Source organism: Propithecus coquereli, unplaced genomic scaffold, assembly GCF_000956105.1.
Source record: "Propithecus coquereli isolate 6110/MARCELLA unplaced genomic scaffold, Pcoq_1.0 Scaffold14, whole genome shotgun sequence".
Classification (NCBI taxonomy): Eukaryota; Metazoa; Chordata; class Mammalia; order Primates; family Indriidae; genus Propithecus; species Propithecus coquereli.
The window spans coordinates 13,527,110-13,553,354 of NW_012138302.1; the positions used below are offsets into that span (position 1 = coordinate 13,527,110).

Here is a 26,245-nt window from a genome sequence, read left to right on the forward strand (position 1 = left end):
TTCCCAGGGACCGTTACAACGTCCTGGGCCCCAGCAGCCTCGCCATCTCCATCACAGCACTGACCAAGCTGTGCAGTCACTGTCCTCGAAGCCCACTCCCATCAGATAGAAACTCCCACAGGATAGGGACTCACACCCAGCACACAGTGGGTGCCCAATAAATGCTCGTGGAAGAGAGAAAAGAAAAGATCAATGACAGGGCGGCCTGAGAGCTGAGACTTGAAAGAGGAGGAAGGTCCGAGGTGCAGAGAGGCTGTAAGGAACAGCAGAAAGGAGAAGCAGGGGACAGCCCTGGTTCAGGTGATGCGAATGCCGGGCAAAGGGCAGCAGGTGGGAACTTGCTGGGTATACCTGCATAGGTGGAGACAGAAGGAGAGAGGCCAGTGTTGGGGCTCGGAGGCCAGGCCAAGGAGTCCCCAGAAACCGTGGAAGACTCCTGGAGAGGGGCGTGGCCTAGAGCCATTAGCGGGCTGAGACCACAGTGCTGCAGGCCCCATCCGAAAGGAGACCCGCATGCCCTGGGGGGCAGGAGCAGGCTTGGGTGACCTCTGGAGCAACCCACATGACACAGGCTGTGCACAGGTGTTGGGGGTCGGCCTAGCATGGGTTCGAGTCCAGTTCCCAACTAACTTGTGTAACCTTGGGCAAGCTGCTTGACCTCTGTGGGCCTCAATTTTTTCATCTGTAAAAATGGGATTGTAATACCTCCTTCCAAGGATCACTGGGGGGAGGAATTTCAATGAGATCAAGTATATAAAGGTCCTAACACATGCCTACCCTAACATTTATTGAGTGCTTACTGTTAGCATTACAATGCTGAGCTTGGCTTCCTACAGAAATATAGCTGGGAGAGATCCAAACGTCGTTGAAAGTGGACTGTTTACATAGTACTTTCTACTCATGAGCTCACCAGAACCTCACAGCAACCCTCTGAGGGGCAAGATTATTTGCTCGTTGGGGAGGTTCTGTGAGAATTCAACAAGCCAGCAATGTGGAGCAGGGCTTAAAATCCAGGATGCGAGACTACAAAGTCCCTGCTGCTCCCACCCTCCCTGCTCTGCCTCTCCCAAGAGGGGTGTGGGGTACTGGAAGGCAGGCCTGGGAGGGGGCAGGGAGAAGAGGCCTTTGGCCCCACCTCGGAGCTGCGGGCTGGGCCCCATGAAAGGCCTCACTGTCTGAGCCAGGCCACTTTGAACAGAGTGAGGGAGCTGCCCATACTGGACGCCCTGTCCCCACAAAGGTGGCCCCAGCCCTCTGCCCAGGCCTCTCAGAGAGACCAGTACAATCAAGGGCAGCCTCCCAGTGGCTTCCCCACCAGCAAGGCAGGAGCATTTGTCAACATTCCAAAGCTCTCCTTTGGGCCTATTCCCTGCCTTCTTCCCAAAAAAGGCTCTGAGGCAGCCTGCACACACGCACGGGACACACGCAGGATGCACGAGCACCAAAACGCAAACAGAGTTCAGGAACCAAATAAGGGAGGAGAGGATCATGGTAGGAATCTAGACGCTGCCATAGAGAACTGCGTTTGGCCTTGAGGTTCCCAGAAGACACGGCAACAAAGGGTAGCAGTGAGTACCAAACTCACAGGTAAAAGGGGGAGCACTCGTCCACGAAGCCAGCCTGAGGGCCGGGAGGGAGGACACGGGCTAGGTTTCTGAGGGTCATATAACATCAGATCATGTCTTCTTTCCAGAAGATACATAATGATCCCCAGCGCCAGAGCAAACACGCTAATTTTACTTCTAGCTACAGAGAGCATTAGCACTTGACCCTTTTCAAGATTTGGGATTGGAAGGGTAGAGAACCGAACCAATATTTTTTTTTTTTTTGAGACAGAGTCTTGCTCTGTTGCCTGGGCTAGAGTGCCGTGGCGTCAGCCTAGCTCACAGCAACCTCAGACTCCTGGGCTCAAGCGATCCTTCTGCCTCAGCCTCCCAAGTAGCTGGGAATACAGGCATGTGCCACCATGCCCGGCTAATTTTTATATATATATATATTTTTTTTTTTAGTTGTCCAGATCATTTCTTTCTATTTTTAGTAGAGACAGGGTCTCGCTCTTGCTCAGGCTGGTCTCCAACTCCTGACCTTGAGCGATCCACCCGCCTCGGCCTCTCAGAGTGCTAGGATTACAGGCGTGAGCCACCGCGCCCGGCCGAACCAGTATTTTTTAGTAAGCACCTCCTAAATGCCATTCATTTGATGAACATTCACTGAATACCTAGTGAGCATCAGGTCCTACGCTGGCAGCTTTCATATGAATTACCCTAGCAATTCTTGTACCTGCCCTGCCAGGCACTTGCTATTCTACCCCTTTTACTCATGAATAAATCAAGGCTGAGAGAGGGAACACTGCTTCTGAGCAAGCTGGAAAGTAGTAGAGTTTAAGTCAATCCCAGACCTACCAGCTAAGCCCATGTTTCCTGCATTCTATAGCCCTTCCATAGGCCTTGGAGGTAGGGAAGCTTCCTCCCTGAGACTCAGAGAAGAGAAGCAAACTACCCCCAGTCACACAGCCAGTCAGTAACCGCGGAGGGAACAGAGCCCAGGGCCTGAGTCCCACGCCAGTGGCCACAGCCCGGTGCAGGCTGATCCAGGGCTGCCTGGAGGGCGGTGGGCTTCCCCTGCTTCTGACAAGCCAGCTCTGTGCTCTCCCAGCACAGGGAGGGCCTCAGCCTACCGATCCTGCCCCAGGCCCCAAGTCTGGTGAGGAACGGAGGCGGCAGAGGGAACTGTAAGCTAAGGACAAGACTTGCTCAGTGGAGCCCAGTTTCTCCTCTGCGAGTAGAGCCTCACGGCTGGGTTGTCAGTTCAGCTGCGTCCCGCAAAGCTGAAGGAGACCTCGGGCAAGTTATTTCACTTCTCTATGCCTCGGTTTCCTCATCAAATCCCTATTTGATTATCCCTAATCAAATAGGGATAATAAAAGAAAGTAGGGTTATAGTGAGGATTCTAAAAGACAGTGAACTCACTAAAATGACTATAATCAAAATCACAGAAAATAACACGCGTTGGCAAGGACGCGGAGAAAACGGAACCCTTGTACGTTGCGGGTGGGAATGTAAAATGGTTGAGTCGCTTGTGAAAAACAGTTTGGCAGTTTGTCAAAGAGTTCAACATAGAATTGCCATACGACCCAGCAACTCCACTCCTAGTATACACCCAGGATCATTGAAAACAGGAACGCAAACAAATACCTGTTCCCAGCAGCTCTGGTCACAGTAGCCAAAAGGTGAGAACGGTCCGAATGTCCGTTAAGGAAGGAATGAACAAAGTGTGGTACATACATATGATGAAATGGTATTCCGACATAAAAAGAGTGGAAGTGCTGATACATGCTAAAACAGATCAGCTAAATAAAAATCATACTAAGTGAGAGACGCCAGACACAAATGGTCACATATCATATAACTCCATTTATATGAAATACCCACAACAGATAGATCCACAGAGACAAAAAGCAGATTGGTTGTTGCCAGGGGCTGAGGGGGGAAGGGAATGGGGAAAAACCGCCTAATGAGCGAGCGTTGTGGTACTCTGGGGCGAGGGAGGTTTGGGAACGGTTAATAGAGGTGGCGGCTGCGTAGCATCGCGAATGTGTTCTTTCCACTGAATTGGTCACTTTAAAATGGTTAATTTTATGTGAATTTCACCTCAATAAATTAATTTTTTTAATTCTTGAGAGAAAATGTTTTAGACACATAGCAAGTCAATTTGATAATTTAAGTTAAATAAAATTGTAAATGCCAACTATATTTTAAGGAAAAAAAAAAGATAGTGAAAGCAGAAAACAGTGTTTAGCCTGGTACCTGGCACACGGAAAGTGCTGTTAAAAAGGTGGGTTTTGGCCGGGCGCAGTGGCTCATGCCTGTAATCCTAGCTCTCTGGGAGGCCGAGGTGGGCAGATTGTTTGAGCTCAGGAGTTCGAGACCAGCCTGAGCAAGAGCGAGACCCCGTCTCTACTAAAAATAGAAAGAAATTAATTGGACAACTAAAAATATATAGAAAAAACTAGCCGGGCATGGTGGTGCATGCCTGTAGTCCCAGCTACTTGGGAGGCTGAGGCAGGAGGATCACTTGAGCCCAGGAGTCTGAGGTTGCTGTGAGCTAGGCTGACGCCACAGCACTCTAGCCCGGATAACAGAGTCAGACTCTGTCTCAAAAAAAAAAAAAAAAAGGTAGGTTTCATTATTAGCTCTCTGGGCTTTCGTTTCCTCCTCTGTTAAACGGGCATTTCACTGATAGTCTCCAGGACTCTTTCCAGCCATGACAGGTGGGCTTATGGGAAGAATTTCTCAACAAGGTCTCCAAGCCGTCCCCCGCCAAAGGCTGTCCCGCCCACACCTCCGGGCTAGCTCACCCCACGTACCTCAGTCACACTGGCTTTCTTCTATTTTTAGTTTTTAGAGACAAGCCTCACGCTGTTGGCCAGGCTCTGGAGTGCAGCGGTGTCATCACAGCTCACTGTAACCTCGAACTCCCGGGCTCAAGCGGTTCTCCCACCTCGGTCTCCCCAGTAGCTGGGACTACAAGCACACACCACCACGCCCGGCTAAATTCTCTTGTTTTTTGTAGAGATAGGTCTTGCTATGTTGCTCACGCTGGTCTCAACCTCCTCGCCTCAAGTGATCCTCTAGCCTCAGCTGCCCAAAGCGCTGGGTTTACAGGCATGAGTCACGCACATGGCCACACTGGCTTTCTTTGGATTCCTCGTGTGCATCATGCCACTTCCTACGGCCTTTGTCCAGCCTTTGTCCCTGCCATTCCCTCTGCCCGGAGCTCTCCTCCTGTTTCACCACCCCTGTCATCCCTGCTCATCCCTCAGCTCCATTAGCTCTTCCCCATCCTCAGGGCTCCTGGCACCAAGTACCCCACCTCTGCAGTGCTCTCCATTGTCACACGTTCATTTAATCGTGGAAGAATTTGATTGACACCAGACCAGAAGACCCACAAAGCAGGAACCCTCTCTCTCTCCTCCTGGCATCCACAGGGCCCAGAGGGCAGAGCCTGGCTCACTGCAGACCAAACGCATGAGTTTATTCAGCGGGTCCCCAATTCCCACCAGTGTCACTCCACATAGGCAGGGAGCATGTAGACTATGAGGTCAGGCAAGGTTCACCATTGGAGGCTCTGCTCCCACCCCTGCCCCATCACCCCATTCTAGAACAGAGAGCCCGAACATCACCTGCCTCCCTCCACCCCCAAGGGTAAAAATAACCTTGTCTGAAATCTGACACCCATCCTCCGCAGGGTCATCTTGAGAACTGCCCCTGTCCCAGAGGGGCCCACTGGGCCTGGGCAAGTGGCGAGGGCACTTCCTGAATGCCTTCCCACTCGTATCTCATCCGACCCATGGGCAAATATTTAAAGTGTTATCATTGGTGAGGTACACAGGGGACCTGAGCCTGGAGAAGCCCCCAGTCCTGCCCAAGGTCCCCAGCCATGGGCCACAGAGCCAGGTCTTGGGTGCAGGCCTCCCGCCCCTATCTACCTCTGTCTACCCTGCAGCCCTTGCTTGGGCACCGTGAGAGGAGAAGGGCTTTGAAGATTGATAATCCCTGCTCAGTTGTGTGGATGCACAAACCAAGACCCACGGGCTCTCTGTCCCAGGTCTTAAATGAAAGGGCTTAGAGTAGGGCAGACATTGCGCAAGTTATTGAGAAGTTGTTTCCTCCTTAAGGACAAGCACCCAACTCCATCTCCATCCAAGACGAGCATGACGATGAAAGAAGATCCTTAAAATTGCAGGCATCTGGCTAACTGTGAAGTGCTGTGCACAGGGGAGGCAGCATCGTGTGGAGGAGGCTGGAGAGGATGGAGCGGTTGGGCTGGGTGGGGACGTATGTGTCTTTCCTAAACCGCCACCAGACTCCAGGCAGCCTCGGTTTCTCACTTGGGGAGACGGAAATGTGGCGGAGGGAGGCTGCGGGGACAGTGGGTTCTGGAGTCGGGTGGACCGCATCCGAATCCCAGCCCAACCCCCAGCAGAGGAGCGGCCTTGCTTCCCCCGTCTGCATTCAGTTGTTCATCCATTCCACACGGGAGCATCCTGCAGGGACCAGCTCCCTCATCTGTGAAAGGAGGATCCCAAGCACTTTGCAGAGTTGTCCTGCGGTGCCGAGGAAACATGTGGACAGGGCTTTCTAAGTAGCAGTGGTCGGTGGTCCTGTCCTCCTTTAATTCTAGCACTTTCTGAACACCTGAGTGGGCCCAGCCTACCAGAGCCAAGGGCTAGATGGGGAGACAGCCGCGGAACAAGAGGCTCCCTGGGAGATGCTGTTGTGCCATGGGGAGGCAGGGGCTGTGCAGCGTGTGCGGAACCTGACCCCGTGTGGGCTGGGAGCCGGAACCTGCAGGACAGGGGCCAGGGCGCGGTCAGGGGGTCGGGTTAACCTCAGCCTACACCCTCACTCCCACTTCTCTGTATTGTTTGGGTGCAGTCCCTGCAGCGTGGCCAGAACTAACAACCCACGGGACATGAGCAAGTGTCTTAACCTCTCTGGGTTCAGCTCCCTCCGTTTATAAAATTGACAGGGGTAGGTGTGCAGGTGAGATCGAGAACAATGGCTCTCCCTTGTTTAAGTATTTAATATGCGCCAGGCGCTGTGCTAAGCATTTTATATGCATTATCTCTTTTCATCTTCACACAGCCCTAATAGCTAAATATTATTATTGTATTTCCATTTTACAGATGGGGAAACAGAGGCTCAGGAAGGGTGAGCCACTTATACGTATACACACACGAAATCACGCAGCCTGTAAAGGGCAGAGTTAGGACTTGAACCCAGGTATGTTTAACTCAAAGGCTGAGGCTGTTTGGCCGCTTTACTATAACTGCCTCTCTCATCTGACAGCCAGCATAGTTGCTGCCGCATCCCAGACACCTGTGACAGCCACCAGCCCTTACCCAGGCATGCCAGGCCAGGACCCATACTCGGAGCCAGGACGTCCAAGACGCTCCCTCCCCATCTACCTTCATGTCCTCTGCAGCAGACAGTCGTGATATCATTACCCCTTCCCAGCATGGTGAGGGGCAAGGCACCTTCCAGAACACTGTCCCACTGGGCCACAACCAGTGAGGAAACTGCAAGCCCTCTGTGAGCTAAAAACTGTATTTTGTAAATCCTCAGCTCTCGGGAATGGGAAGAAACCTCACATTCAACTAGACAGGCCCCTCAGGCGTAGGAATCTCAGCTACCACACTCCCTCCAGTGAGCTTGCTTGCTCCCAGAGACAGAGGGCTCACTCCCTTCTGACATAGACCCCTCCAGTGAAAAGCAGGTCTGCCTGTCTGAGTTCTTCCATCCTGCCCACCTACCCAGCTGCCTGGCCGTGGCTTCTTCCTTCGGGGCTGTTTGCCACCTCCCACCCCCCTACCTCCAGCAGACCCCAGAAAGTGGCGAAAAGGGCCATTAGAACACTGACAGTCTGACCCCAAGTGCGACTGACCCCCACTATCTGGCCCCTCAGTGGAGCCGCTCTGACAGCACCCAACCCGGAACCCATGTTCACAGGCAATCACCCCATACCAGGGCCCCTGGGGCTGTGAAGGACAGACCCGGCCTCTCCCCTCAACAGAGCCCTCCTGCCCTCCCTGCCAGACAGCCAAGGCCGCTGTCTGCCGCTGCCTCCAGGTCGCCATGGCAACGGGCGGCCAGGCAATGGGCCCAGGTCCTGGCGTCTGCAGGCAGTCCCGTTTATCCTGGAGCTGGGCACAGCAGCTACCGCGTCACAGTTCCCCTCTGGGGAGGCAAGGGAGAGAGGAGAGAGGAGAGAGGACAGAGAGATGGGAGGAGAGAGAGCAGTTAAGGAGGGAGAGGGGAGAAACAGTCGGAGAGAGGAGGAAAGAGGCAAAGAGAAGAGAAGGAACGGAAAAAACGATGAGGTCAGAGAGAGAAAACAGAGGCTGGTAGGGAAGAGAGCAAGCAGGAGAGAGGGGACACACACAGAGCAGTGAGGGAGGAGGAAAGGGGCCCCTCTCGGCCTCCCCCACGCACACATTCCCCGGCCTGAGCTGCACAGCCTGGCGGGGGACTCTGGCCACAGCGGGGACTTCCTGCCCCAGGAAGCCGGCAGCAGCCCAGTGGCCTCCTTCAGGGCCCCAGCTGCTTCTCCAGGGCCCTGCAGGCCCCTCCTGCAGGGAGGGCAGGACGGCTCTGTTGAGGGGAGAGGCCGAGGCCTCGCCCTGCCCAGAAAGTGGGGTCCCTTCTCCCGCGCCTCAGGCAGCACCCATCACTCAGCAGCCCCCTCACTCCCGGAGGCCGCAGACGGTGCCCAGAGCCTGCCTGCCCGGGCCTGCCCTCTGCTCCTTCTCGTCCTTCCCACCCAACCCAGCTTCCCCCGCGCAACACAACGGCTCTTCCTTTTTCCCCAAAGTGTTCAAGAAACCACTCCCAGGCAGAGCAGGGTGGCGGGAGCAGGAGCTGTGACTGTGTCCCCTGCACACGCTCCCTCACACCGCGAGAGGAGTGAAGCAGGCCTCAGAACGGGGCTGTGTGCAGGACCCCAACCTGCGGCTGCTTCTCGGCCCGGCTGCCACATCTGAGCTGGGAGATGCAGAGCTGGGCCCGGCCTGGTCTCTGGAGGAGGCTGCCGAGCTCAGCAGGTCTACGGGGCAACAGTCCCTGGCCCACCCCACCTCCACATTTTCCTACACTGTCTCAGAGGAATCTGAGCCCAAGAAAGGTTTGTTGAAGAAATAATGAGAAGGGTGGAGAGAGAGAGAGAAGAAAGAAAAACAGAAAGGCACAGGGGCCTGGCAAGAGGGTGGCTGCGAGGCCTGACAGACTCAGACTGCGCTGGATCCTGGCCCTGCCTCTGCCTGGCTGGATAACCCTAAGCCGTTTGCTTCAGCCTCTCTGAACCTCACTTTCCACATCTATAAAATGGGAATATCATAGTAAAAGCCAGGTGCAGTGGTTTACACCTATAGTCCCAGCTACTCGGGAGGCTGAGGTGGGAGGATCACTGGAGCCCAGGAGTTTGAGGCTGCAGTGAGCTAGGATCGCACCACCGCACTCCAGCCTGGGAGACAGAGCGAGACCCTGTCTCTAAAAAAAAATCGTAGTAAGGATGCAGTGAGATTATACGTGTAAAGTGCTAGGAGCAGGATGCGACCCATAGGAAATGCCCCCAAACTGCAGCTCATTGTGTTGTTAAAAAGCCAAGGCCTTGTATTATAGAAAGACCCGGGAAGCAGCAAGGAAGGGCCTGCACGGGTCACAGGGGTAAAAGACGTCCTCTGTGACTGGCCAGGTGGCCTCTGCAGAGCAGTGGGAGTCAGACAAGGCCCGTCAGCCCGGGCTGTGACAATGACATTCACCTTCCCTCCCAGCACTGCCAGTCGAACCGCACTCTGCCTCCTACTAGGGCTTCATTTCAGCCAAGGATCAAGAGGTCGAGCAGGACGGAGTCTGTGGCACTCCCACAGAGGTCCACGCGCAGTCCAGCCAGACTCGATACTGCTGGGAAAGCTTCTCTTTCCCAGGCCCCTGAGAGGCTCAAGGCGCCTCACGAAGGAAATGGAGTCTTGGAATCGAAGGCAGCGATCACTAGAAACCGGCAGCGATCACTAGAAACCAGCTCCGGTTCACTAAGAACAAGATACACCAGCACACGGGAGGAGACCCCTGGGACAGGAGCAGACATGTTTTGCGTATTTTGCATTGCACACGCCCAGAACATTGTGGATGCACAGTAAAAACGTGTTAAAGTGAACTTGAGAGTTGTCCTCCAGGAGTACATACACATTTGCCTGCTCCGTTCAACATTCACTCAAATGGCTGCATGGAAAACACACCTGGTCCTAAGTGGCCATCTGAACAGTTGTAACATATGAACATAAAACCAAGCAGATGAAAATGAAAAAGACTCATTCCATCAGCCTGCATGCAGGTTTTCTGTTGCTGTCACCTTAAGTTGTATGCATGCTGGGATGGCTCTAGCTTAATAGTTGTTTATGTGAAAACAGCCTCATGATTTTATCTGTCCTCAAACTCAACAGTGACAACTCTGCTGTGACCAACTGGGCACCCTGTGGCTGCTGTAGGCTTCACCTGTGTTGGGGGTGGGGACAGGAGGGGGTGTGTTTAGGGAAGGAATGACTCCCTGGCAGGGAGGACACAGACCTAGGCTGGGATTCTGCAGGCAGCATGAGGCCCAGTCCTGTGAAGATGGGGACAGAGAGAGCAGGGGGCACCCAGGACAACCAGGCTGCAGCAGGGACAGGGAGGGGCCGGACTGTGTGTGACCTTGGTGTTGTGCCTCTGGCTGCAAATGGGAGGGCTGGCTGGCTCAGAGGACAGGAGGAGGGCTAGTAAGGCACAAAACCAAGACCCCACGGGGTGCATAGGGCCAGAAAGGGGCTGATTCTGGCTGGGGGTCACCATCAGTCTTTCTTAAAACTCCCATTCATTTCTTCCAGGTGCTGGGAACACAGCATGAAACAGGACAGTCTCTGCTCTCATGGATGGACAATAAACAAAAAGGAACAAGACCATTTTAGAGAGTGAAAGATGTTATCAGAAACAGAGGATGCAAGACCCCAAGGAGGGGCAGGGACCAGCTTGGCTGTCAGAGGAAGAGCAGGGCTGTGTCGGGAGAGCAGACAGGGCCCTCTGTAGGTCCCAGTGGGGCTTGGATTGTACTCCAGGTGTGAGGGGAAGAGCCGGAGGCATGAAGCAGGCAGGAGGTGATCTGACCTACATCGTGAGATCACTCTGCTTTTGTGTGGAGATGGACTTCAGGACGAGACAGTAGCACAGGCAGACTCCTCAGAGAGCCACTGGCCTCAGGGGCACTGAGAGAAAGAAGCACCAGGCTTTGAATGAATGACTGGTGCAGGTGGTGGTACTGGTTACAGAGCTGGGGAAGACCAGTGGAGAAATAAGCAGGGGCAGAATCGAGAATTTGTGAGACCTATTAAACATTTAGAAATATCGAGGAGTTCAAGTTTGGAGCTCACTGGAGAAGAGGCTACCCCTGGAGACACCACGATATATGGGTATTTAAGAGCCACAGGATTTTGCGACCTTGTGGTAGGTTAAAGAATGCTGCCATTTTTGGCTGCTCCTCCCCTGGAAAGGTAGAGTCTAACCTCCTCCCCTTGAATCTGAATCACCTTTAGTGACATTTCAGTGAGTGACTCTGGGACTAGATCACGAGAAGACTTGCAGTTTCCACCCAGGCCTCTTGGAACTCTTGCTCTGGTGGAGTAGTCACGTAGGAAATTTGACTACCCTGAGACGGTCATACTGAAGAGGCCACATACGGGTGCTCTGAATGACAGTCCCAGCTAAGCCCAACCTTCCAGCCGTCCCCACCAAGGTGCCAGTGAAGCCATCTCAGATCCCCAGGGTCAGGTCCTCTGTCTGCTAAATACCACCAGGTAACCTCGATCAATGCCACATGGAGCAGAAGAATCACCCAGCCAAGCCCTGCCCTGACCCACAAAACCACAAGATATAATAAAACGGTTGTTGCTTTAAGCCACTAAGTTTGGGGGTATTTGTTATGCAGCCATGGTACCTGGAACAGACCTCATCCAGGGAAAGAGTATGGACAGAGATATGACACTGTCGCATTTAGAGGCCGTGTGCAGAGGAGGAGCCTGCAAAGGAGTCGGAGAGGGAGTGGTCAGTGAAACGGTAGGACCCAGGAGAGGGTGGCTCTCCAGAGAAAAGGGCCCTGCTGGTGCAAGCACACTGAGTCAAGGCCACAGGGAGAGAAGCTATCCCCAGATTTTACTTCAGGAAGAGGGAGGAAGGGAGGGGAAAGAGAGTTCAGTCAGAGTGAATTAGGGAAAGGATGAGAGGAAAGGACGTAGAAATAGAAACCACAGAAATCTCTTTCCAAAATTCTTGTGGGAGGCCAGGCGCGGTGGCTCACGCCTGTAATCCTAGCACTCTGGGAGGCTGAGGCGGGAGAATTGCTTGAGTTCAGGAGTTTGAGACCAGCCTGAGCAAGAGCGAGACCTCATCTCTACCAAAAATAGAAAGAAATTACTTGGACAGCTAAAAATATATAGAAAAAATTAGCCAGTCATGCTGGCGCATGCCTATAGTCTCAGCTACTTGGGAGGCCGAGGCAGGAGAATCACTTGAGCCCAGGAGTTTGAGGTTGTTGTGAGCTAGACTGACCCATGGCATTCTAGCCCAGGCAAGAGAGTGAGAGTCTGTCTCAAAAAAAATTTTTTTTTTTTATAAAATTTTAAAATAATAAAAAAAAAATTAACAAAGACTTAAAAAAAAAAGAAAATTCTTGTGGGAAAGGGTAGCAAAGAAACAAGGCAGTAGTTGGACAGGGACATAGAGACAGGGGAGGGGTTTGTTTGCCTAGAGGGTAGGAGATATTGGAGCTAGTGGGATAGCGCCAGTAGGAGGGGCCCCACTGAGCCAGAGAACTGCCTACAGGACAGGGGCTGTCCCAGTTTGCTTTCCCAGAAACTAAAAGATCCCTTTTAAGAAATCTATGGCTGTGGCCAGGCGTGGTGGCTCACGCCTGTAATCCTAGCACTCTGGGAGGCCAAGGCTGGAGGTTCACTCAAGGTCAGGATCAGCCTGAGCAAGAGCAAGATCCCATCTCTACAAAAAAATAGAAAAATTAGTCAGGCGTGGTGGCATGAGCCTGTAGTCCCAGCTACTTGGGAGGCTGAGGCAGGAGGATCGCTTGAGCCCAGGAATTTGAAGTTGCAGTGAGCTATGATGATGCTACTGCACTCCAGCCTGGGCAACAGAGCGAGACTCTGTCTCCAAAAAAAAAGAAAAAGAAAAAGAAATCTATGGTTACCATTTATTATGCACCTACTGTGTGCCAGGCCTAGTCCTTGGGGGGTCCTTTAATTCTCAGCTCCACTCTGAAGCAGGAAGCCTCGCTCTTCATTTTGCAGATGAGGAAAAGGAAACTTGGAACAAGGAACAAGGAAGGGTCCACCCAAGGACGCCTGGCTAGCAAAAGGCAAAGTGGAGATTGGACTTGGGTCCTTCTGACTTCGGAGCCTGGAGGGGGTGCCACGGGGGGACACCGGCCAGAAGGAGATCAGATCCCCTAGCCCACGGGGCCTCTGAGAAAGAGCCTGCCACTTTGGGCACCCATATCAGTTGCCTCCCCGCAATCCTGCCTTAGGCAATACGGAAAAGAGCTCACTGGGGAGCCGGTCTCTGACCTGTGGATCCCACCTGGGCTGTGAGGTCTCCCAGGTGAAGGCCCCCCCGGCCCCCCCACCCCGGCGCACTGGTACATCACAGCCACCACTCCCCAGCCAGAGGAGGGCCTGGCTGAGAACCGGTTTGCCAATGAGATAGACACGCCTTTTCTTCGCCTTGCCACCTGAAGCTCTACTTTTATCTTCAAAAGCAAGGGCAAGGTGGGACCAGGAAGACTCAGAGGTCCAAGAGGCCTTTGGGGTGGGGTGGAGGGGTGCTGGGAGCCATGCTGTGCTCTTCCCCCTCTGGCTCCCTTCAGGGAGGGGAAAAGCCATTTGACCCTTGGGCCCCTTCCTCTTCTGCCCGCCCCTTCCCTGTGCCCCTGCCCTCAAAGCCTGTAGGCACACCGCTTGCTCTGTTAAAACTTGCCTTCTCTGTGTAAATGCCAGTATGGTGGTAACTGCCTGGCACAAAGCAGGCTTGAGTGACAGGACCGGGGAAGAGGGCTCGTCAAGAACAAGCCAGTCTTCTGGCTCCCGACCTCCCATTTTTATACTCACTGCTCAGGGGCTGCATTCCTGAGAAGAAAGAAGAGGAGCTGGGTCTCTCCACACCCTCCCTAAGGGAGCAAAAGCAAGTTTAGACCCACCTGGTCCGGCTCAGCCCAGGAGTCCTGCTGGAAACCAGAGGCTGCTTTAGGAAGGCTCCAGGGCCACTCCCCTTCCCAACCTCTGACCGAGTCCAGGGCCACACCCCCAGAGCAGATCACAGGTCACAAATAGGGCAATGCCAAGGAGTGGAGAGACCTGACATCCAGCACAGCGGCCCCCCGCGAGCATCCTGACCGATGGTCGCCCCCGGGCCACAGCGTAGGTGCTGCTCGCCGGCCTGTGACTCGCTGGGCTTCTGGACAACCACACAAGGTCAGGCACGTACAGCGCTTCCTAGACTGTAAAGTGGGTGCACACATGAGAAGATAAGCGACTCCTTGAGGACAGGGGCCAGGTCACACTCTCTCTGGAGTCCCAGTGCCTTACCCTAGGTTTGTGAGCGTCTACTATGTTTCAGGCCCTTTACATATGCATTATATAATGGCTTTGCATGCATAGTATCACTTAATCCTCACAAAACCCTGGGAGGGACAATGGTCCCTCTTGCACAGAAAAGGGAACCCACGCTGGAGTTATCTAAAGGACTTGCCCAGGGGCACTCGGCCAGGGAATGACGAGCCAAGCTTTTGCTTTTCTCACCACCAAAGCTACTTCCACTCGCTGCTCTGCCTCTCCAAAACTATGCTTAATAACTCATGTCTGTTGACATTAATTAGTTAATGAATGATTTCTGAAGCAGCATCAGGCAGGATGTACGTATTACGTGGATGAAGGGGCCAGGGAGAGTGTCCTCAGAGGTCACTGCCAAATTCCCTCATCATTTCCTTGTGGAGCTGGCTCTTTCCCACCTCTCACATACAGGTGCATCTGCCTGGACCATGCTTCCTAACCCAGAAAAGCTTTCAAGGCCGAGCTAACTCATCACCTCCTTCAGGGAGCCTGCCCTGACCTACAGGCTGGTTAGCAGCTACCTCAAGGTTTCCCTCTGTCACAGCCTGGCCACGCTGTGCTGCCATGGCTGGTTTGTAACTCTCTCTGTCTCTCCATCAGCCTGGGAGCACCTGTGGACAGTTCTAGTCTGGCTCATCCCTGTGTCCCCAAAATGCCAGATGCTGATCCTTTACATCAGTGGCTGGATGCCACCTCCTACCTGGGAGGTTGTTCCCAGGAATGGCAGGAGCACACAGGCCTTCAGCCGGGGAGTTGGCAGAGGACCCAGCCAGCAGCACCATCTGTCCCTGGAGCCCCAGGACAGAGCAGGCACAAGACAGAGGTGTCAGTTCCTCTTCTTAGCCAGGTCAGTCCAGGACAAGGAAAGAAGCCACATCGTCCAGGGCCCTTGCCCAGCTGGTGCTTGGGGACAGACAAGCCTTTGAATTCTCTAACTAGATCAAAGTGACCTCATGCCAGAGCCTTGGTTTTCTCATCCGTAAAGCCAGATGAATTCCAGCAGCCTTGCAAAGCTGTTGGGAAGTTTAAATATGCCTGACACTTAGTAGGTCAGGGTAGTACTCAACAGAAAAGCTTGCTTTTACCATCTCCTCTGACCAACTGACCCTGCCACTGAGCCACTGAGAAAACTGAAGCCCACATGAGATGAAAAGAAAGGAAGGAATATTTACCACGGCCAATTATGTGCCAAGTTGTACATTTCTTCAGTGTCTCTAATCCTGCCAGTGATTCAGCAGGAACAGACCTGGTTCACATGAGGAAACAGGCCTACAGAGGCAAAGTGAGTCAGCGTCTCTAAGGCCAGCCTCTGGATCCTTCCCACTGTCCAGCAGAGCAGTGAGCAGCCCTCTAAGGGCTTGGCCCTGCCGCCACCCAAGGCACAGGCGAGAGGCAGTGGTGCGGCCTGCCCTAGACCCTGGATGTGTGTGTGGCAGGGCCACCTCGCATCTGCACTACATGAGGGCAGGCACAGAAGGCTGGGAAGGGGTGGGTCCTCACGCGGCAGTGCACAGAGGTTCCAGATGGCTCCCTGGCCAAGACAAGGGATGGAAAAGGGGTCCCAGCCCAGCAAGTGGGGGCTCTGAGTCTCTTGTCAGCTGTATGAGCCCAGGCCATCATCTCACCTCTCAGTGCCTCATCTGCACCATTGGTACCATCTGTGACTCAGGGGGTGAATGGGAAGGCAGCTGGGACTGTCAAGGTGCTGGCCATTCAGAGAGGAGGAGCCACGATGATGTGTTTCCTTGGGTTGCTGAGCTCGGTGTGCAGGGACTGCACATCTTGGCACTAAGCCTGGGGCCAGAGAGCCCTCACGGAACGCATAGCCTAGTGGGCAGGACCACGCAACTCATAGCACTCCAAACCCCGAACTCAGCTTACGAGGCCTGGTCCCCCAGCCTGCTGCACCTCGCAGCCTCATCTCAGCCTCTTGCAGCTGTTCTGCCCCTTGCTCACTCCGCTCCGAGTCACGTGGGCCCCTCTGCAGCAGCTCAGATGCACCAAGCCCTCCTACCCAGGAGCCTGCAAACAAATGCTGTTCCCTCCACCTAAAATGCTCTCCCCCCAGATCCTCCCATGGCTGCCTTCTTCTCAGTAGCTAGTGCTTAGCTGTTTCCTGCTCGCTCAGAGGTCTCCCCCGACCTCTCTCACCATCCTCTCACACTTCTCTGTTCTCCAGACAGCCTGAGTTTAGTCTCAGCAATGCCATTTACTAGCTGTGTGGCCTCAGGCAAGTTACTTAAGCTCTCTGTCTCCGTTTCATTTTTTTTAATTGTTTTTTTATTTTTTTAGAGATAGGGTCTCACTCTGTCACCCAGGCTAGAGTGCAGTGGTGAGATCATAGCTCACCACGGCCCCAAACTCCTGGGCTCAAGCCATCCTCCTACCTCAGCCTACCGAGTAGCTGGGACCACAGGCGCATGCCACCATGCCCAGATAATTTTTTTATGTTTTACAGAGCTAGGATCTTGCTATGTTGCCCAGGCTGGTGTTGAACTCCTGACCACAAGCAATCCTCCCTCCTCGGCCTCCCAAAGTGCTGGGATTACAGGCATGAGCCACTGCACCTGGCCAATATTGTTCAAATGTCCATGCTACCCAAAGCGATTTACAGATTTAATGTAATCCCTATTAAAATTCCAATGACATTCTTCAAAGAAACGGAAAAAACAATCCTAAATTTGTATGGAACAACAAAAGACCCCAAGTAGCCAAACCAATCTTAAGCAAAAAGAATAAAGCTGGAGGTATCACCCTACCTGATTTCAAAATATTCTACAAAGCTGTAGTAACCAAAATAGCATGGTACCGGCATAAAAGTGGACACACAAACCACTGCAACAGAATAGAGAGCCCAGAAATAAATCCACACATTTACAGCCAACTGATTTTCAACAAAGGTGCCAAAACACACATTGGGGAAAGGACAGTCTCTTCAATGGTGTTGGAAAAACCGGATATCCACATGCAGAAGAATGAAATTCGACTTTTATCTCTCACCAGATACAAAATCAACTCAAAGTGGATTAGAGACTTAAATGGAAGACCCAAAACTCTAAAACTACTAGAAGAAAATATAAGGGAAACGCTTCATGACATAGGTCTGGACAATGACTTTTGGAATATGACCTCACAAGCAGGCAACAAAGGCAAAAATAGGCAAATGGGATTATGTCAAACTAATAAGCTTCTGCACAGCAAGGGAAACAATCAACAGAGTGAAGAGACAACCTACAGAATGGGAGAAAATATTTGCAAACTATACATCTGACAAGGAGTTAACATCCAAAATATACAAGGAACTCAACAACTTAATTGCAAAAAAAAAAAACCAAAAACATGCTATTAAAAAACAGGCAAAAGACCTAAATAGGCATTTCTCAAAAGAAGACATACAGATGGCCAACAGGTATATGAAAAAATGCTCCACATCACTAATCATCAGGGAAATGCCAAAACCACAATGAGATATCACATCACTCCAGTTAGGATGGCTATCATCAAAAACCAAAAGATAGCATGTGTTGGTGAGGATGTGGAGAAAGGGAACGCTTTTACACTGTTGGTGGGAATGTAAATTAGTACAGCCACTATGGAAAACAGTATGGAGGTTCCTCAAAACATTAAAAATAGAACTACCATATGATTCAGCAAGCTCACGTCTGGGTATATATATCCAAAGGAAATGAAATCAGTATGTCAAAGAACTATCTGCAGTCCCATGTTTATTCCAACATTATTCACAATAGCCAAGATACGGAATCAACCTAAGTGTCCCTCGACAGATGAACGGATAAAGAAAACGTGGTACATACACACAAGGAATAGCCTTGTGTAACACGATATACACAAGGAACATCCAGCTATAAAAAAGAAGGAAATCCTGCCATTCATACCAACACAGATGAACCTGGAGGACATTAGTAGGTGACATAAGCCAGGCACAGATAAATACTACATGACCTCACTCATGCAGGAATCTTAACAAGTTGATCTTCTAGAAGTGGAGAGTATAACGGTGGGTACCAGGGGCTGGGGCTGCTGGGGGAGGGGGGAGATCTTGGTGGAGGGCGCATAATTATGGTTAGGTAGGAGGAATATATTTCAAGAGATTGACTGTACGGCAAGGTGACTACAGTTAATGATGACATTGTATTCTTGAAAAGTGTAACGAGAGTGGCTGTTATGTGCTACCACCACAAAAGTGAAAACCATGTGAGGTAACGCATTTGTTAAGTAGCTAGAATTAACCATTCCGTAATGTATATATACTTCGAAACATCATGTTATACATGATATGAACATGTTATCTATCAATTTAAAAAACAAAATAAAAAATATTTTTAATTGAAAAGAAGATCTAGGAGAGTACTCCAGATACCCTCCAGACTAAGGGTGTCTGCCCATGGCTGAGAAGGGTTCATATGTGGCTCCTGAACAGGCTGCCGCTAAGTGTTCAAGCAGCTCACCTCTTCCTCCAGGCAGCCTTCCCGGACCACCTCAGCCCCCTTCTGAGCACCCATCATGACTCATTCATTCAGCAGTTTTTTTGCTCCTACTATAGATAGGCACATCATTTTCTATCCACGTCTCCCCCGCAAACACACAGTGGGGCCTTCCAGGGAGATGGGCCCCTGCCTTTCATCGGCAGGACCAACCTCAAAGTGGTGTACAAACCTCCACAAACATCCAGACCCCAGGATGTCCAGGCCGGCTGGGACCCCAGCGATCACCCAGCACACTGAGGCTCAGAGTGGGGAATCCCTGGTCCAAGGTCGCACCATGACTAACGGGATGAACATAAGATTCTAATCCCATTGTTGTACTCCAAACCTCCCCACACTCTGGGCTGGACCCCAATGAGGCTGGGGAGGTTGGGGGGGTGGGGAGGAGCCCTCCAGCTGTCCTCAGGTTCAGTCTGGAGCAGCGTGAGCACGTGCACAGACACTCAGCTGTTTCTGATCTTCCACCACCCTGCCGGTGGTGGGGAGCTGGGACAAACAGCCCCATCACCTTTTCTGGAGTAAAATCAACAGCTCCTGAGTCCCACTGGGAGTGGACCTAGGCCGCGCTAGAACTTAGGCTGAGCAGAGGTTCTCAGATTCCCCAGGAGCCCCAGCAGCCTCCCACTAGGGCACCAGCAGGTCCCTGCCAGCTCAGGAGTGCAGCACTCAGTACTCAGTGTAGATTAACGCCTCGGATGGGGAAAGGAGAAGACAGCTCTGTTGGGAGAGGCAAGGACTGAGACAGGACACGGACATCTTTCCAGCACCACCAGACAGGCACGCAGCACCCCTCCCACCCCCCAGCTTGGCAGCAGACTCACCGCTTCGTTCATTCACTCGCTGGCTCGCGTATGCCGAGTGCTTGCTGGGTACCCAGTGGCGAGTAGGAGCCAGAACCGTCAGACTCCAATGCTCACTCTGTCCGCAGTGTCACAGGACACTGAAAAAGGCGCCCAAACCATGCAAAGCAGAGCCTGTGGATTATCTGAGACCCCCAGCCCCCGCACCTGTTCCCTGGCTCTCTTCAGTCCCCAGCGAAGACAGTTTGGTGGGGATTTTTGGTTTGCTTGCTTTTTGTCAAAAACAGCTTTCGGGCTAGGTGCTCACACCTGTAATCCAGCACTTTGGGAGGCCAACACAGGAGGATTGCTTGAGCCCAGGAGTTTAAGACAAGCCCAGACAACATAGCGAGACGCCATCTCTACAAAAAACAGAAAAATTAGCCAGGCATGGTAGCACATGCCTGTAGTCCCAGCTACTTAGGAGGCTGAGGCAGGAGGATCACTTGAGCCCAGGACTTTGAGGTTGCAGCGAGCTATGATGATGCCACTGCACTCTAGCCCAGGCGACAGAGCAAGACCCTGTCTCAAAAAAAACAACTTTGGTACCAAACCAGAAAATGTTCTCAAACCCTCCTATATTCCAGAGGGACTAAGGGAATCTAAGAGGAAGCAAGGGAAATCCAAGGACATCTGCCATCCAGGCAATGGTCCAAAGGTGGCAATCAAGGCCAGAGTGTTCTTAGCTGACATGAGGTCACTTGTGTCCTCATGAGCCCCACCTCCACCCCAGACTCCATGGAGGCAGTGCAGGGAAGCTGAATGCCAACTGGGCTTGGGGTCGGGACACATGGGCTGGACTCCCACTTCTGGGCCTTCATCTGGCTGAGACTCAGGTTCCTTAAGAGCTCAAACTCTGCAGCTGGACAGCTGAGTTCGAATCCCAGCTCTGCCACTTCCTACCAGTGTCATCTTGGGCAAGTCACTCACCCTCTCTGAGTCTTAGATTCCTTGTCTGGGATATGGGCATGATGACTCACCTACCTCATAGAGAACTGAATGAGTTAACACATGCAAAGAATCTGGCATGGTGTCTAGCATGGTCAGAGCTACACGAGGATTTGTTACTACTGCTCTCTGTTAAGTTGTGATGAGCATAGTCCCTCGCCCACTGCCTTGCCCCCAGTTACTGATGAAGATTAACGGGGTAAGAGTCATGAAGGTTTAAGCACCTCGGGGCACAAGAGAAGACACGGGCAGCCCCACCCACCTGGAAGACACTCTCTGCCCTGCGCTCAGGTTACAAGAGCAAGTGGGCCTGCTACCCAGGTCCCACCCCCAGCCTCCTGGAGAAGCTGCCTGTTCCCACTCATTCATTAGGCATGCCCTGGGCCCTGGCCACACCATCCCTGTGCTGAGTTCGACAAGCGCAGCCTCGTGGGGCTCACCGGCTGGCGGGAGAGAGGGACGTGCAAGTCGAGCACACAATCCGGCGCGAGGCGTGAGAAGGGACTGACGTGGGGGCTCATGGCACCATGGTACATCTGGGAAGCCTTCCCAGAGGAGACGGCATCTGAGCTGAGACCCGAGGGCTCAGAGGGAACTTGCCGGGGAGACAGGTCAGGGGAGGCACGGGAGGCTGGGGGCAGCTCTGGCAGAGGGCACAGGTACAACAGCACAGAGGGGAGAGCAAAGGCGGTGCACTGAGGCAGCGGAAAGCAGTCCGCCTGGCTGCTGCGGAGATCACACAGGGGTGGGGATGCTGGGATGAGGAGGGAGGCGTGGGCAGGGGCCAGATCACCAAGGTCCTTTTGTATCACGTGAGGATTGTGAAGGTCGTACTGAAGGTAGCCATCATGGGGGGCAGGGGAGCCAGGGAGGACGAGTTGTGCCGGACCAGGGGAGGGTGCTGAGTCGAGTGGAGGCTGTCCGGATGGAGGGGGGGATGGATAAGACACGTCCTTACTTGCCCAGCCCCTTTTAAAAAGGTTTTTCCTGGATTATTAAAATTTGGTATATGTATACAACGGAATATTACTCAATCATAAGAAACGACAATGATCTAGAACCTCTTACACTTTCCTGGATTAAACTTAAGCCCATTATCCAAAGTGAGGCACCACAAGAGCGGAAGAATGGGCTCCACTTGTACTCGCCATCAAATTGGTACTAACTGATCAACACTAGGGTGATCACATGGCAGAAATACTCTCCAGGGATTAGGGGGATGGGGAGGGTAAACGCGCAACTAAAGGACACGGGGAGCATTGTAGGGGGGAAGGGCATGCCTTTAACCCTAGCTCAGGTGAGGCAAAGACATAAAATGTAACCATAATGTTTGTACCCTCATAATACCCTGAAATAAAAAAAAAAAAAAGGTTTTTCCTGAAAACGTCCTCAGAGAGCAGCCACTCTACACCCAGCACAACGCCTGCCAGTCTGTCCTGAGCTGGTCCCCATTCACCAGATCAAAGGCCCCCGCCACACTTGGGGCTGCCGTGCGCCTCAGCACCTAATCTCAGCTCCAAAGTCCCTGTTAGGAGGTTCCAGGGAAAAGTTCTCTTCAAGGTCGCTGTGCATGACACCTTTCCACAGCCCTCACGTGGTCTCACACTTGCCCTCTCCAAGAGGCACGGGTCCCCAGGAACCCTGCCTCGCCTGTTACACACACTCACTCGCACGCACACCTCACCCCGCAACTCTGCAACTTGCGCCAGCTCCACGGCCGTCAGCCTGAGCTGGGAGGGTGAACACCACAGAGCCGCCAGCTCAGACGCCCAGCAGAAACACGCACAGAAGCCTGTGGAGAGAAACACACCCCCAGAACAGAATTCCAGAAGCCACGAACTTGCTGAAGGTGATTCCCCGGCACAGGCGGTCCCTGGGGGAATCTAAGCCCCTGGCTTGTTGGGGACAGCTGCTTACAAGGAACCAGCCCAGGGTCTGCGATTTCTCTTCCAAAGAGAGCTAGAAAATGGCCCGGGAGAGTGAGAGAGAAGATGCAGGGCTTCTGACTTAAAACGGAAACATCAATCTCCTCTGCGTCCCCAGCCTCCGGGGCCCTCCCCCTGGCCGCAGACCCGCCCCGGCCCACCATACCCTCCGCAGGTGACTTCCCACATTCTGGATCATCGTGGCTGCAGCGGGCGGGTCGGCTAGCTGTGTCAGGACGGCGGTGGGAAGCAGCGCCCTCCCAGAGACGACGCTGGTCACCTGAGCAACAGCCGGGCCTGGCTCCAGAAGAACTGTGGGCCTCTCCTCCTGCCCCTCCTCCTCCCTGGGCTCCCGCCCTCCGGAGCCAGCTGTTTCACCCCGTGTCCACCTGTCCTGACACGGCCCTCTGCCCCACTTCTCCCAGGAGCCCCGCACCAAAGACTCCTGTGCCCGCCGGCCGGAGAGGAAGGACAGAGGCTGCCAGCTGGGCCACAGCCACATCAGGGGGCCCTGTGCCCGCCCACTGGGCACCCAGCCGGACACTCACTTTGCCTCCAGCCCCAGCCAAACTCCAGCCACCCCCTTCCCAGCCCCCGTCATTCTCCCTGCTTCCAGGCACCGGAGCAGGTGGGTCCAACGCCCCAGCCCCAGCCTGCAGACTGGCTAACCAGGCACAGGCTTCCATCCATCCACAAGGGGTCAGACTGGAAGGTGGCAGGAGGCCAGGGAACTGCCAGTGGCCGCCCAGAACGACACCAGACCCACCTGCTGGGACTCTTCACCCACCCCCCCCCAGGAGTGCAGCCTGCCTGCTCTACCGCTCCAGGCTGCCAGCATCTAGCAGTTGCTGGCTGTGGACAGGGCACACCCCTCACTTCCTTTAAACAGGCAGCATGACTTTTCTAATTTCCACCCTGATGGCCATGCAGGCTTCAGCCCCTTGGCGCACCCACCCCAGCCCCTCTCTACCCACCACTGATTGAGAGACCGCCAGGATTTTCCCTTCTCCCAGGCGCTTCTGCAAGAGGCTTGATAGGAGGTCTTGACGCTCCTGTTGGACTTAGGACAGTGAAGTGCCTGGTGGTCAAGGGAAGAAGGGTGGGGGAAGGGATGCAGGCAGGGGAGCTGGGATGGACAGTGGGTGGGGAGCAATAACATCACCCCATGATAACCAAGCACCTGCTGTGTGCCAGGCCCCATGCTGGTCCTCATCCCAGCCCCACTGGGAAGGAGCTTGGGGAGGGTAGGTGATGTGCCCAGGTGGCACGGCTAGTGAGTGCAGAGCCGTGCCGGAACACTTCAGCTGATTCTGAGCCTCAGCCCTTTCCTCACTGCCTCTAGTTCACTCACCACAATTCTAATAACGTCTCCTCCGGGCATGTCCTGCCTGTAAGGCCCAGCTTCTGGGCATGGTTCTTTCATTAATGTGCTGTGTGACTCCGGGCAAGTTCCCTCCTCTCTGGGCCTCCCTGCTCTAGGAGTCAGGGACTCTAATGTCCATCGCTGTGAGCTCAGGTCTTGCCCTCAAAGAGCCTGTCATCTGTCAACAGTTCTATGTCTAAAAATGAGAAATTAAAGTCACACCTTAAAGACTGCAAAATGGTCCATGGATGGCACTAAGGGTTGGGGCAATCTAGGAGGCTTCCTGGAGGAGGGAGTGCTAGCCTGGCCTGAAGACTGAATGGGCTCGGATAGGCTGAGAAGAAGGTAAGGTGGAAGGCCTAACAGGAACAGAAGAGGATGCAGTCACAGGCCATGAGTTCCCTCACTTTGCAGGAAAGCTGGGAACCTGCTACGGGGGGCCTCGAATGCCAGGCAACAGAGTTCAGGCGTCAAGGAGCCTCTGAGAATAATGAACACACTCAACATGATGAAAGCCACGTGAGGTGAACAGGTGACATGTCCCCGGACTGGTAAGGAAACCAGACCAAAGAGGAGACAGCTCACCTTACTCGATCCCCAAGATACGCTGCTCGGCAGCCAGCCAACCTCAGGCTCCTCACCGCGCAGATGAAGGGGTGAAAACCCAGAGAGCTTCTGGCCCCCAACCCTTCCCTCCCTCCAGAGGACCGTAATGTCTCAGACTCACCGAATTCAGTGCAGCCCCCCAGCTTACAGACGGCTAAACTGAGGCCGCGGAAGGAAAGCGAGCCACCCAAAGGCACCCAGTAATGAAGCCGTCCGGAATCACCACTCCTGACCTCAAGTCCCGAACCCCGTCCACTCACCCCACAACAAGGCAGAAAGCAAGAGATGCTTCAGCTAGACTTAGGAGAGGACTTCCAGCCACACCGAATCAATCTTACTGTCAGGAACAAGCAACGGAGTACCAGAGCTTTCTGCACAGGCCCCTCCAGCCCAGAGAGGTCTCTCCCCTCTGTGCCACTGCAGAACTGACTCCTGTGTCACCTCAGCCTCTCTGTACAGTCTGTTACTCCAGGGAAGGTTCCCATGGGTGTCTGCCTCCCCTTTCCAACTCCCCTGGGAGGCCCCAGAGGGCTGGGACTACATCACTCTCCACCAGGCCCCTGACCAGCTAAATTCAGAAGTCATGAAACACGCATGGATAGTCCTGGAACAGCAGATCGAGCTGTTAAGTGATAGCCAAGTCTGTGGTTCTCAAACTTCAGCCTGCATCAGAATTACCCAGAAGGCTTGTAAAACACTGATTGCTGGGCTGTGGGCCCAATCTCCAGAGATTTTTTTGTTTTGTTTTGATTTTTTTTTTTTATTTTTTACTTTTCGAGACAGGGTCTCTCTCTCTCTCTTTCTGTCGTGTAGGCTGGAGTACAGTGGTGAGATCGCAGCTCACTGTAACCTCAAACTCCTGGGCTCAAGCAGTCCTTCTGCCCCAGCCTCCTGAGTAGCTGGGACTATAGGCGTGCACCACCACAGCTGGCTAATTTTTGTATTTTTGGTAGAGACAGGGTCTCGTTATTGACCAGGCTGGTCTCGAACTCCTGGCCTCAAGCAATCCTCCTGCCTCAGCCTTCCAAAGTGCTGGGATTACAGGCATGAGCCTGTATTGTTTTTAGAGACAGGATCTCGCTCTATCTCCCAGGCTGGAGTTCAGTGGTGCGATCACAGCTCACTGCAGCCTCAAACTCCTGGCCTCAAGCAATCCTCCTGCCTCAGCCTTCCAAAGTGCTGGGATTACAGGCATGAGCCTGTATTGTTTTTAGAGACAGGGTCTCGCTCTATCTCCCAGGCTGGAGTTCAGTGGTGCGATCACAGCTCACTGCAGCCTCAAACTCCTGGGCTCAAGTGATCCTCTCACCTCAGCCTCTCAGGACTGGGATTACAGGCGTGAGCCACCGCGCCCGGCCGCAGAGTTTTTGATTCAGTACAGCTGAAGCAGAGCCAAGAATGTGCATTTCTAACGAGATCCCAAGTGATGCTGATGCTGCTTGTCAAGGAACCACACTTCAAGAACTAGTGCACTACGTCAGCCCTTCCAGTTTACAGCTGGGGAGAATGAGGCCCAGAGATTTTAAAGGCAGCACTTGACAGTATATCACTATCATCATCATTGTCACTGTCATATAACCCTGTCATTGTTGCCCCCCTCACATGTTCAAGCACTTCATGTACATTACAGCCTTTGGGCCTTGCCCTAAAAGAAAGATGCTAAGATTATTATTCTCTTGCAGAGGAAAAACTGGAGGCAAAGAGTATTAAGTCGTTTGTCCAAAGTTACTCAGAAGGGAAGGGTTAGCATCAGGATTTGAACCATGACCTAAGTCCAAAGCCACAGGTTTAACCCCAGGTCTCCATGACCTGCTTACGGGTTACATTTACTGGCCAAAAAATTCTCTTGAGGCTCCTAA

The 26,245-nt window shown here is 53.1% G+C and overlaps 1 protein-coding gene across 1 annotated transcript in view; it reads right to left on the reverse strand.

Moving 5' to 3' along the window:
• Nucleotides 1-22,626, reverse strand: part of ACOT11 (acyl-CoA thioesterase 11) — a 48,648-nt gene extending 26,022 nt beyond the window's left edge. Inside the window, exon 1 of the mRNA XM_012639458.1 lies at nucleotides 22,584-22,626. Coding sequence (XP_012494912.1) covers nucleotides 22,584-22,616 — 33 coding nt within the window. The 5' untranslated portion in view covers nucleotides 22,617-22,626. The remainder of the gene's footprint in view (nucleotides 1-22,583) is intronic.
• Between the last annotated feature and the right edge of the window lie 3,619 nt (nucleotides 22,627-26,245).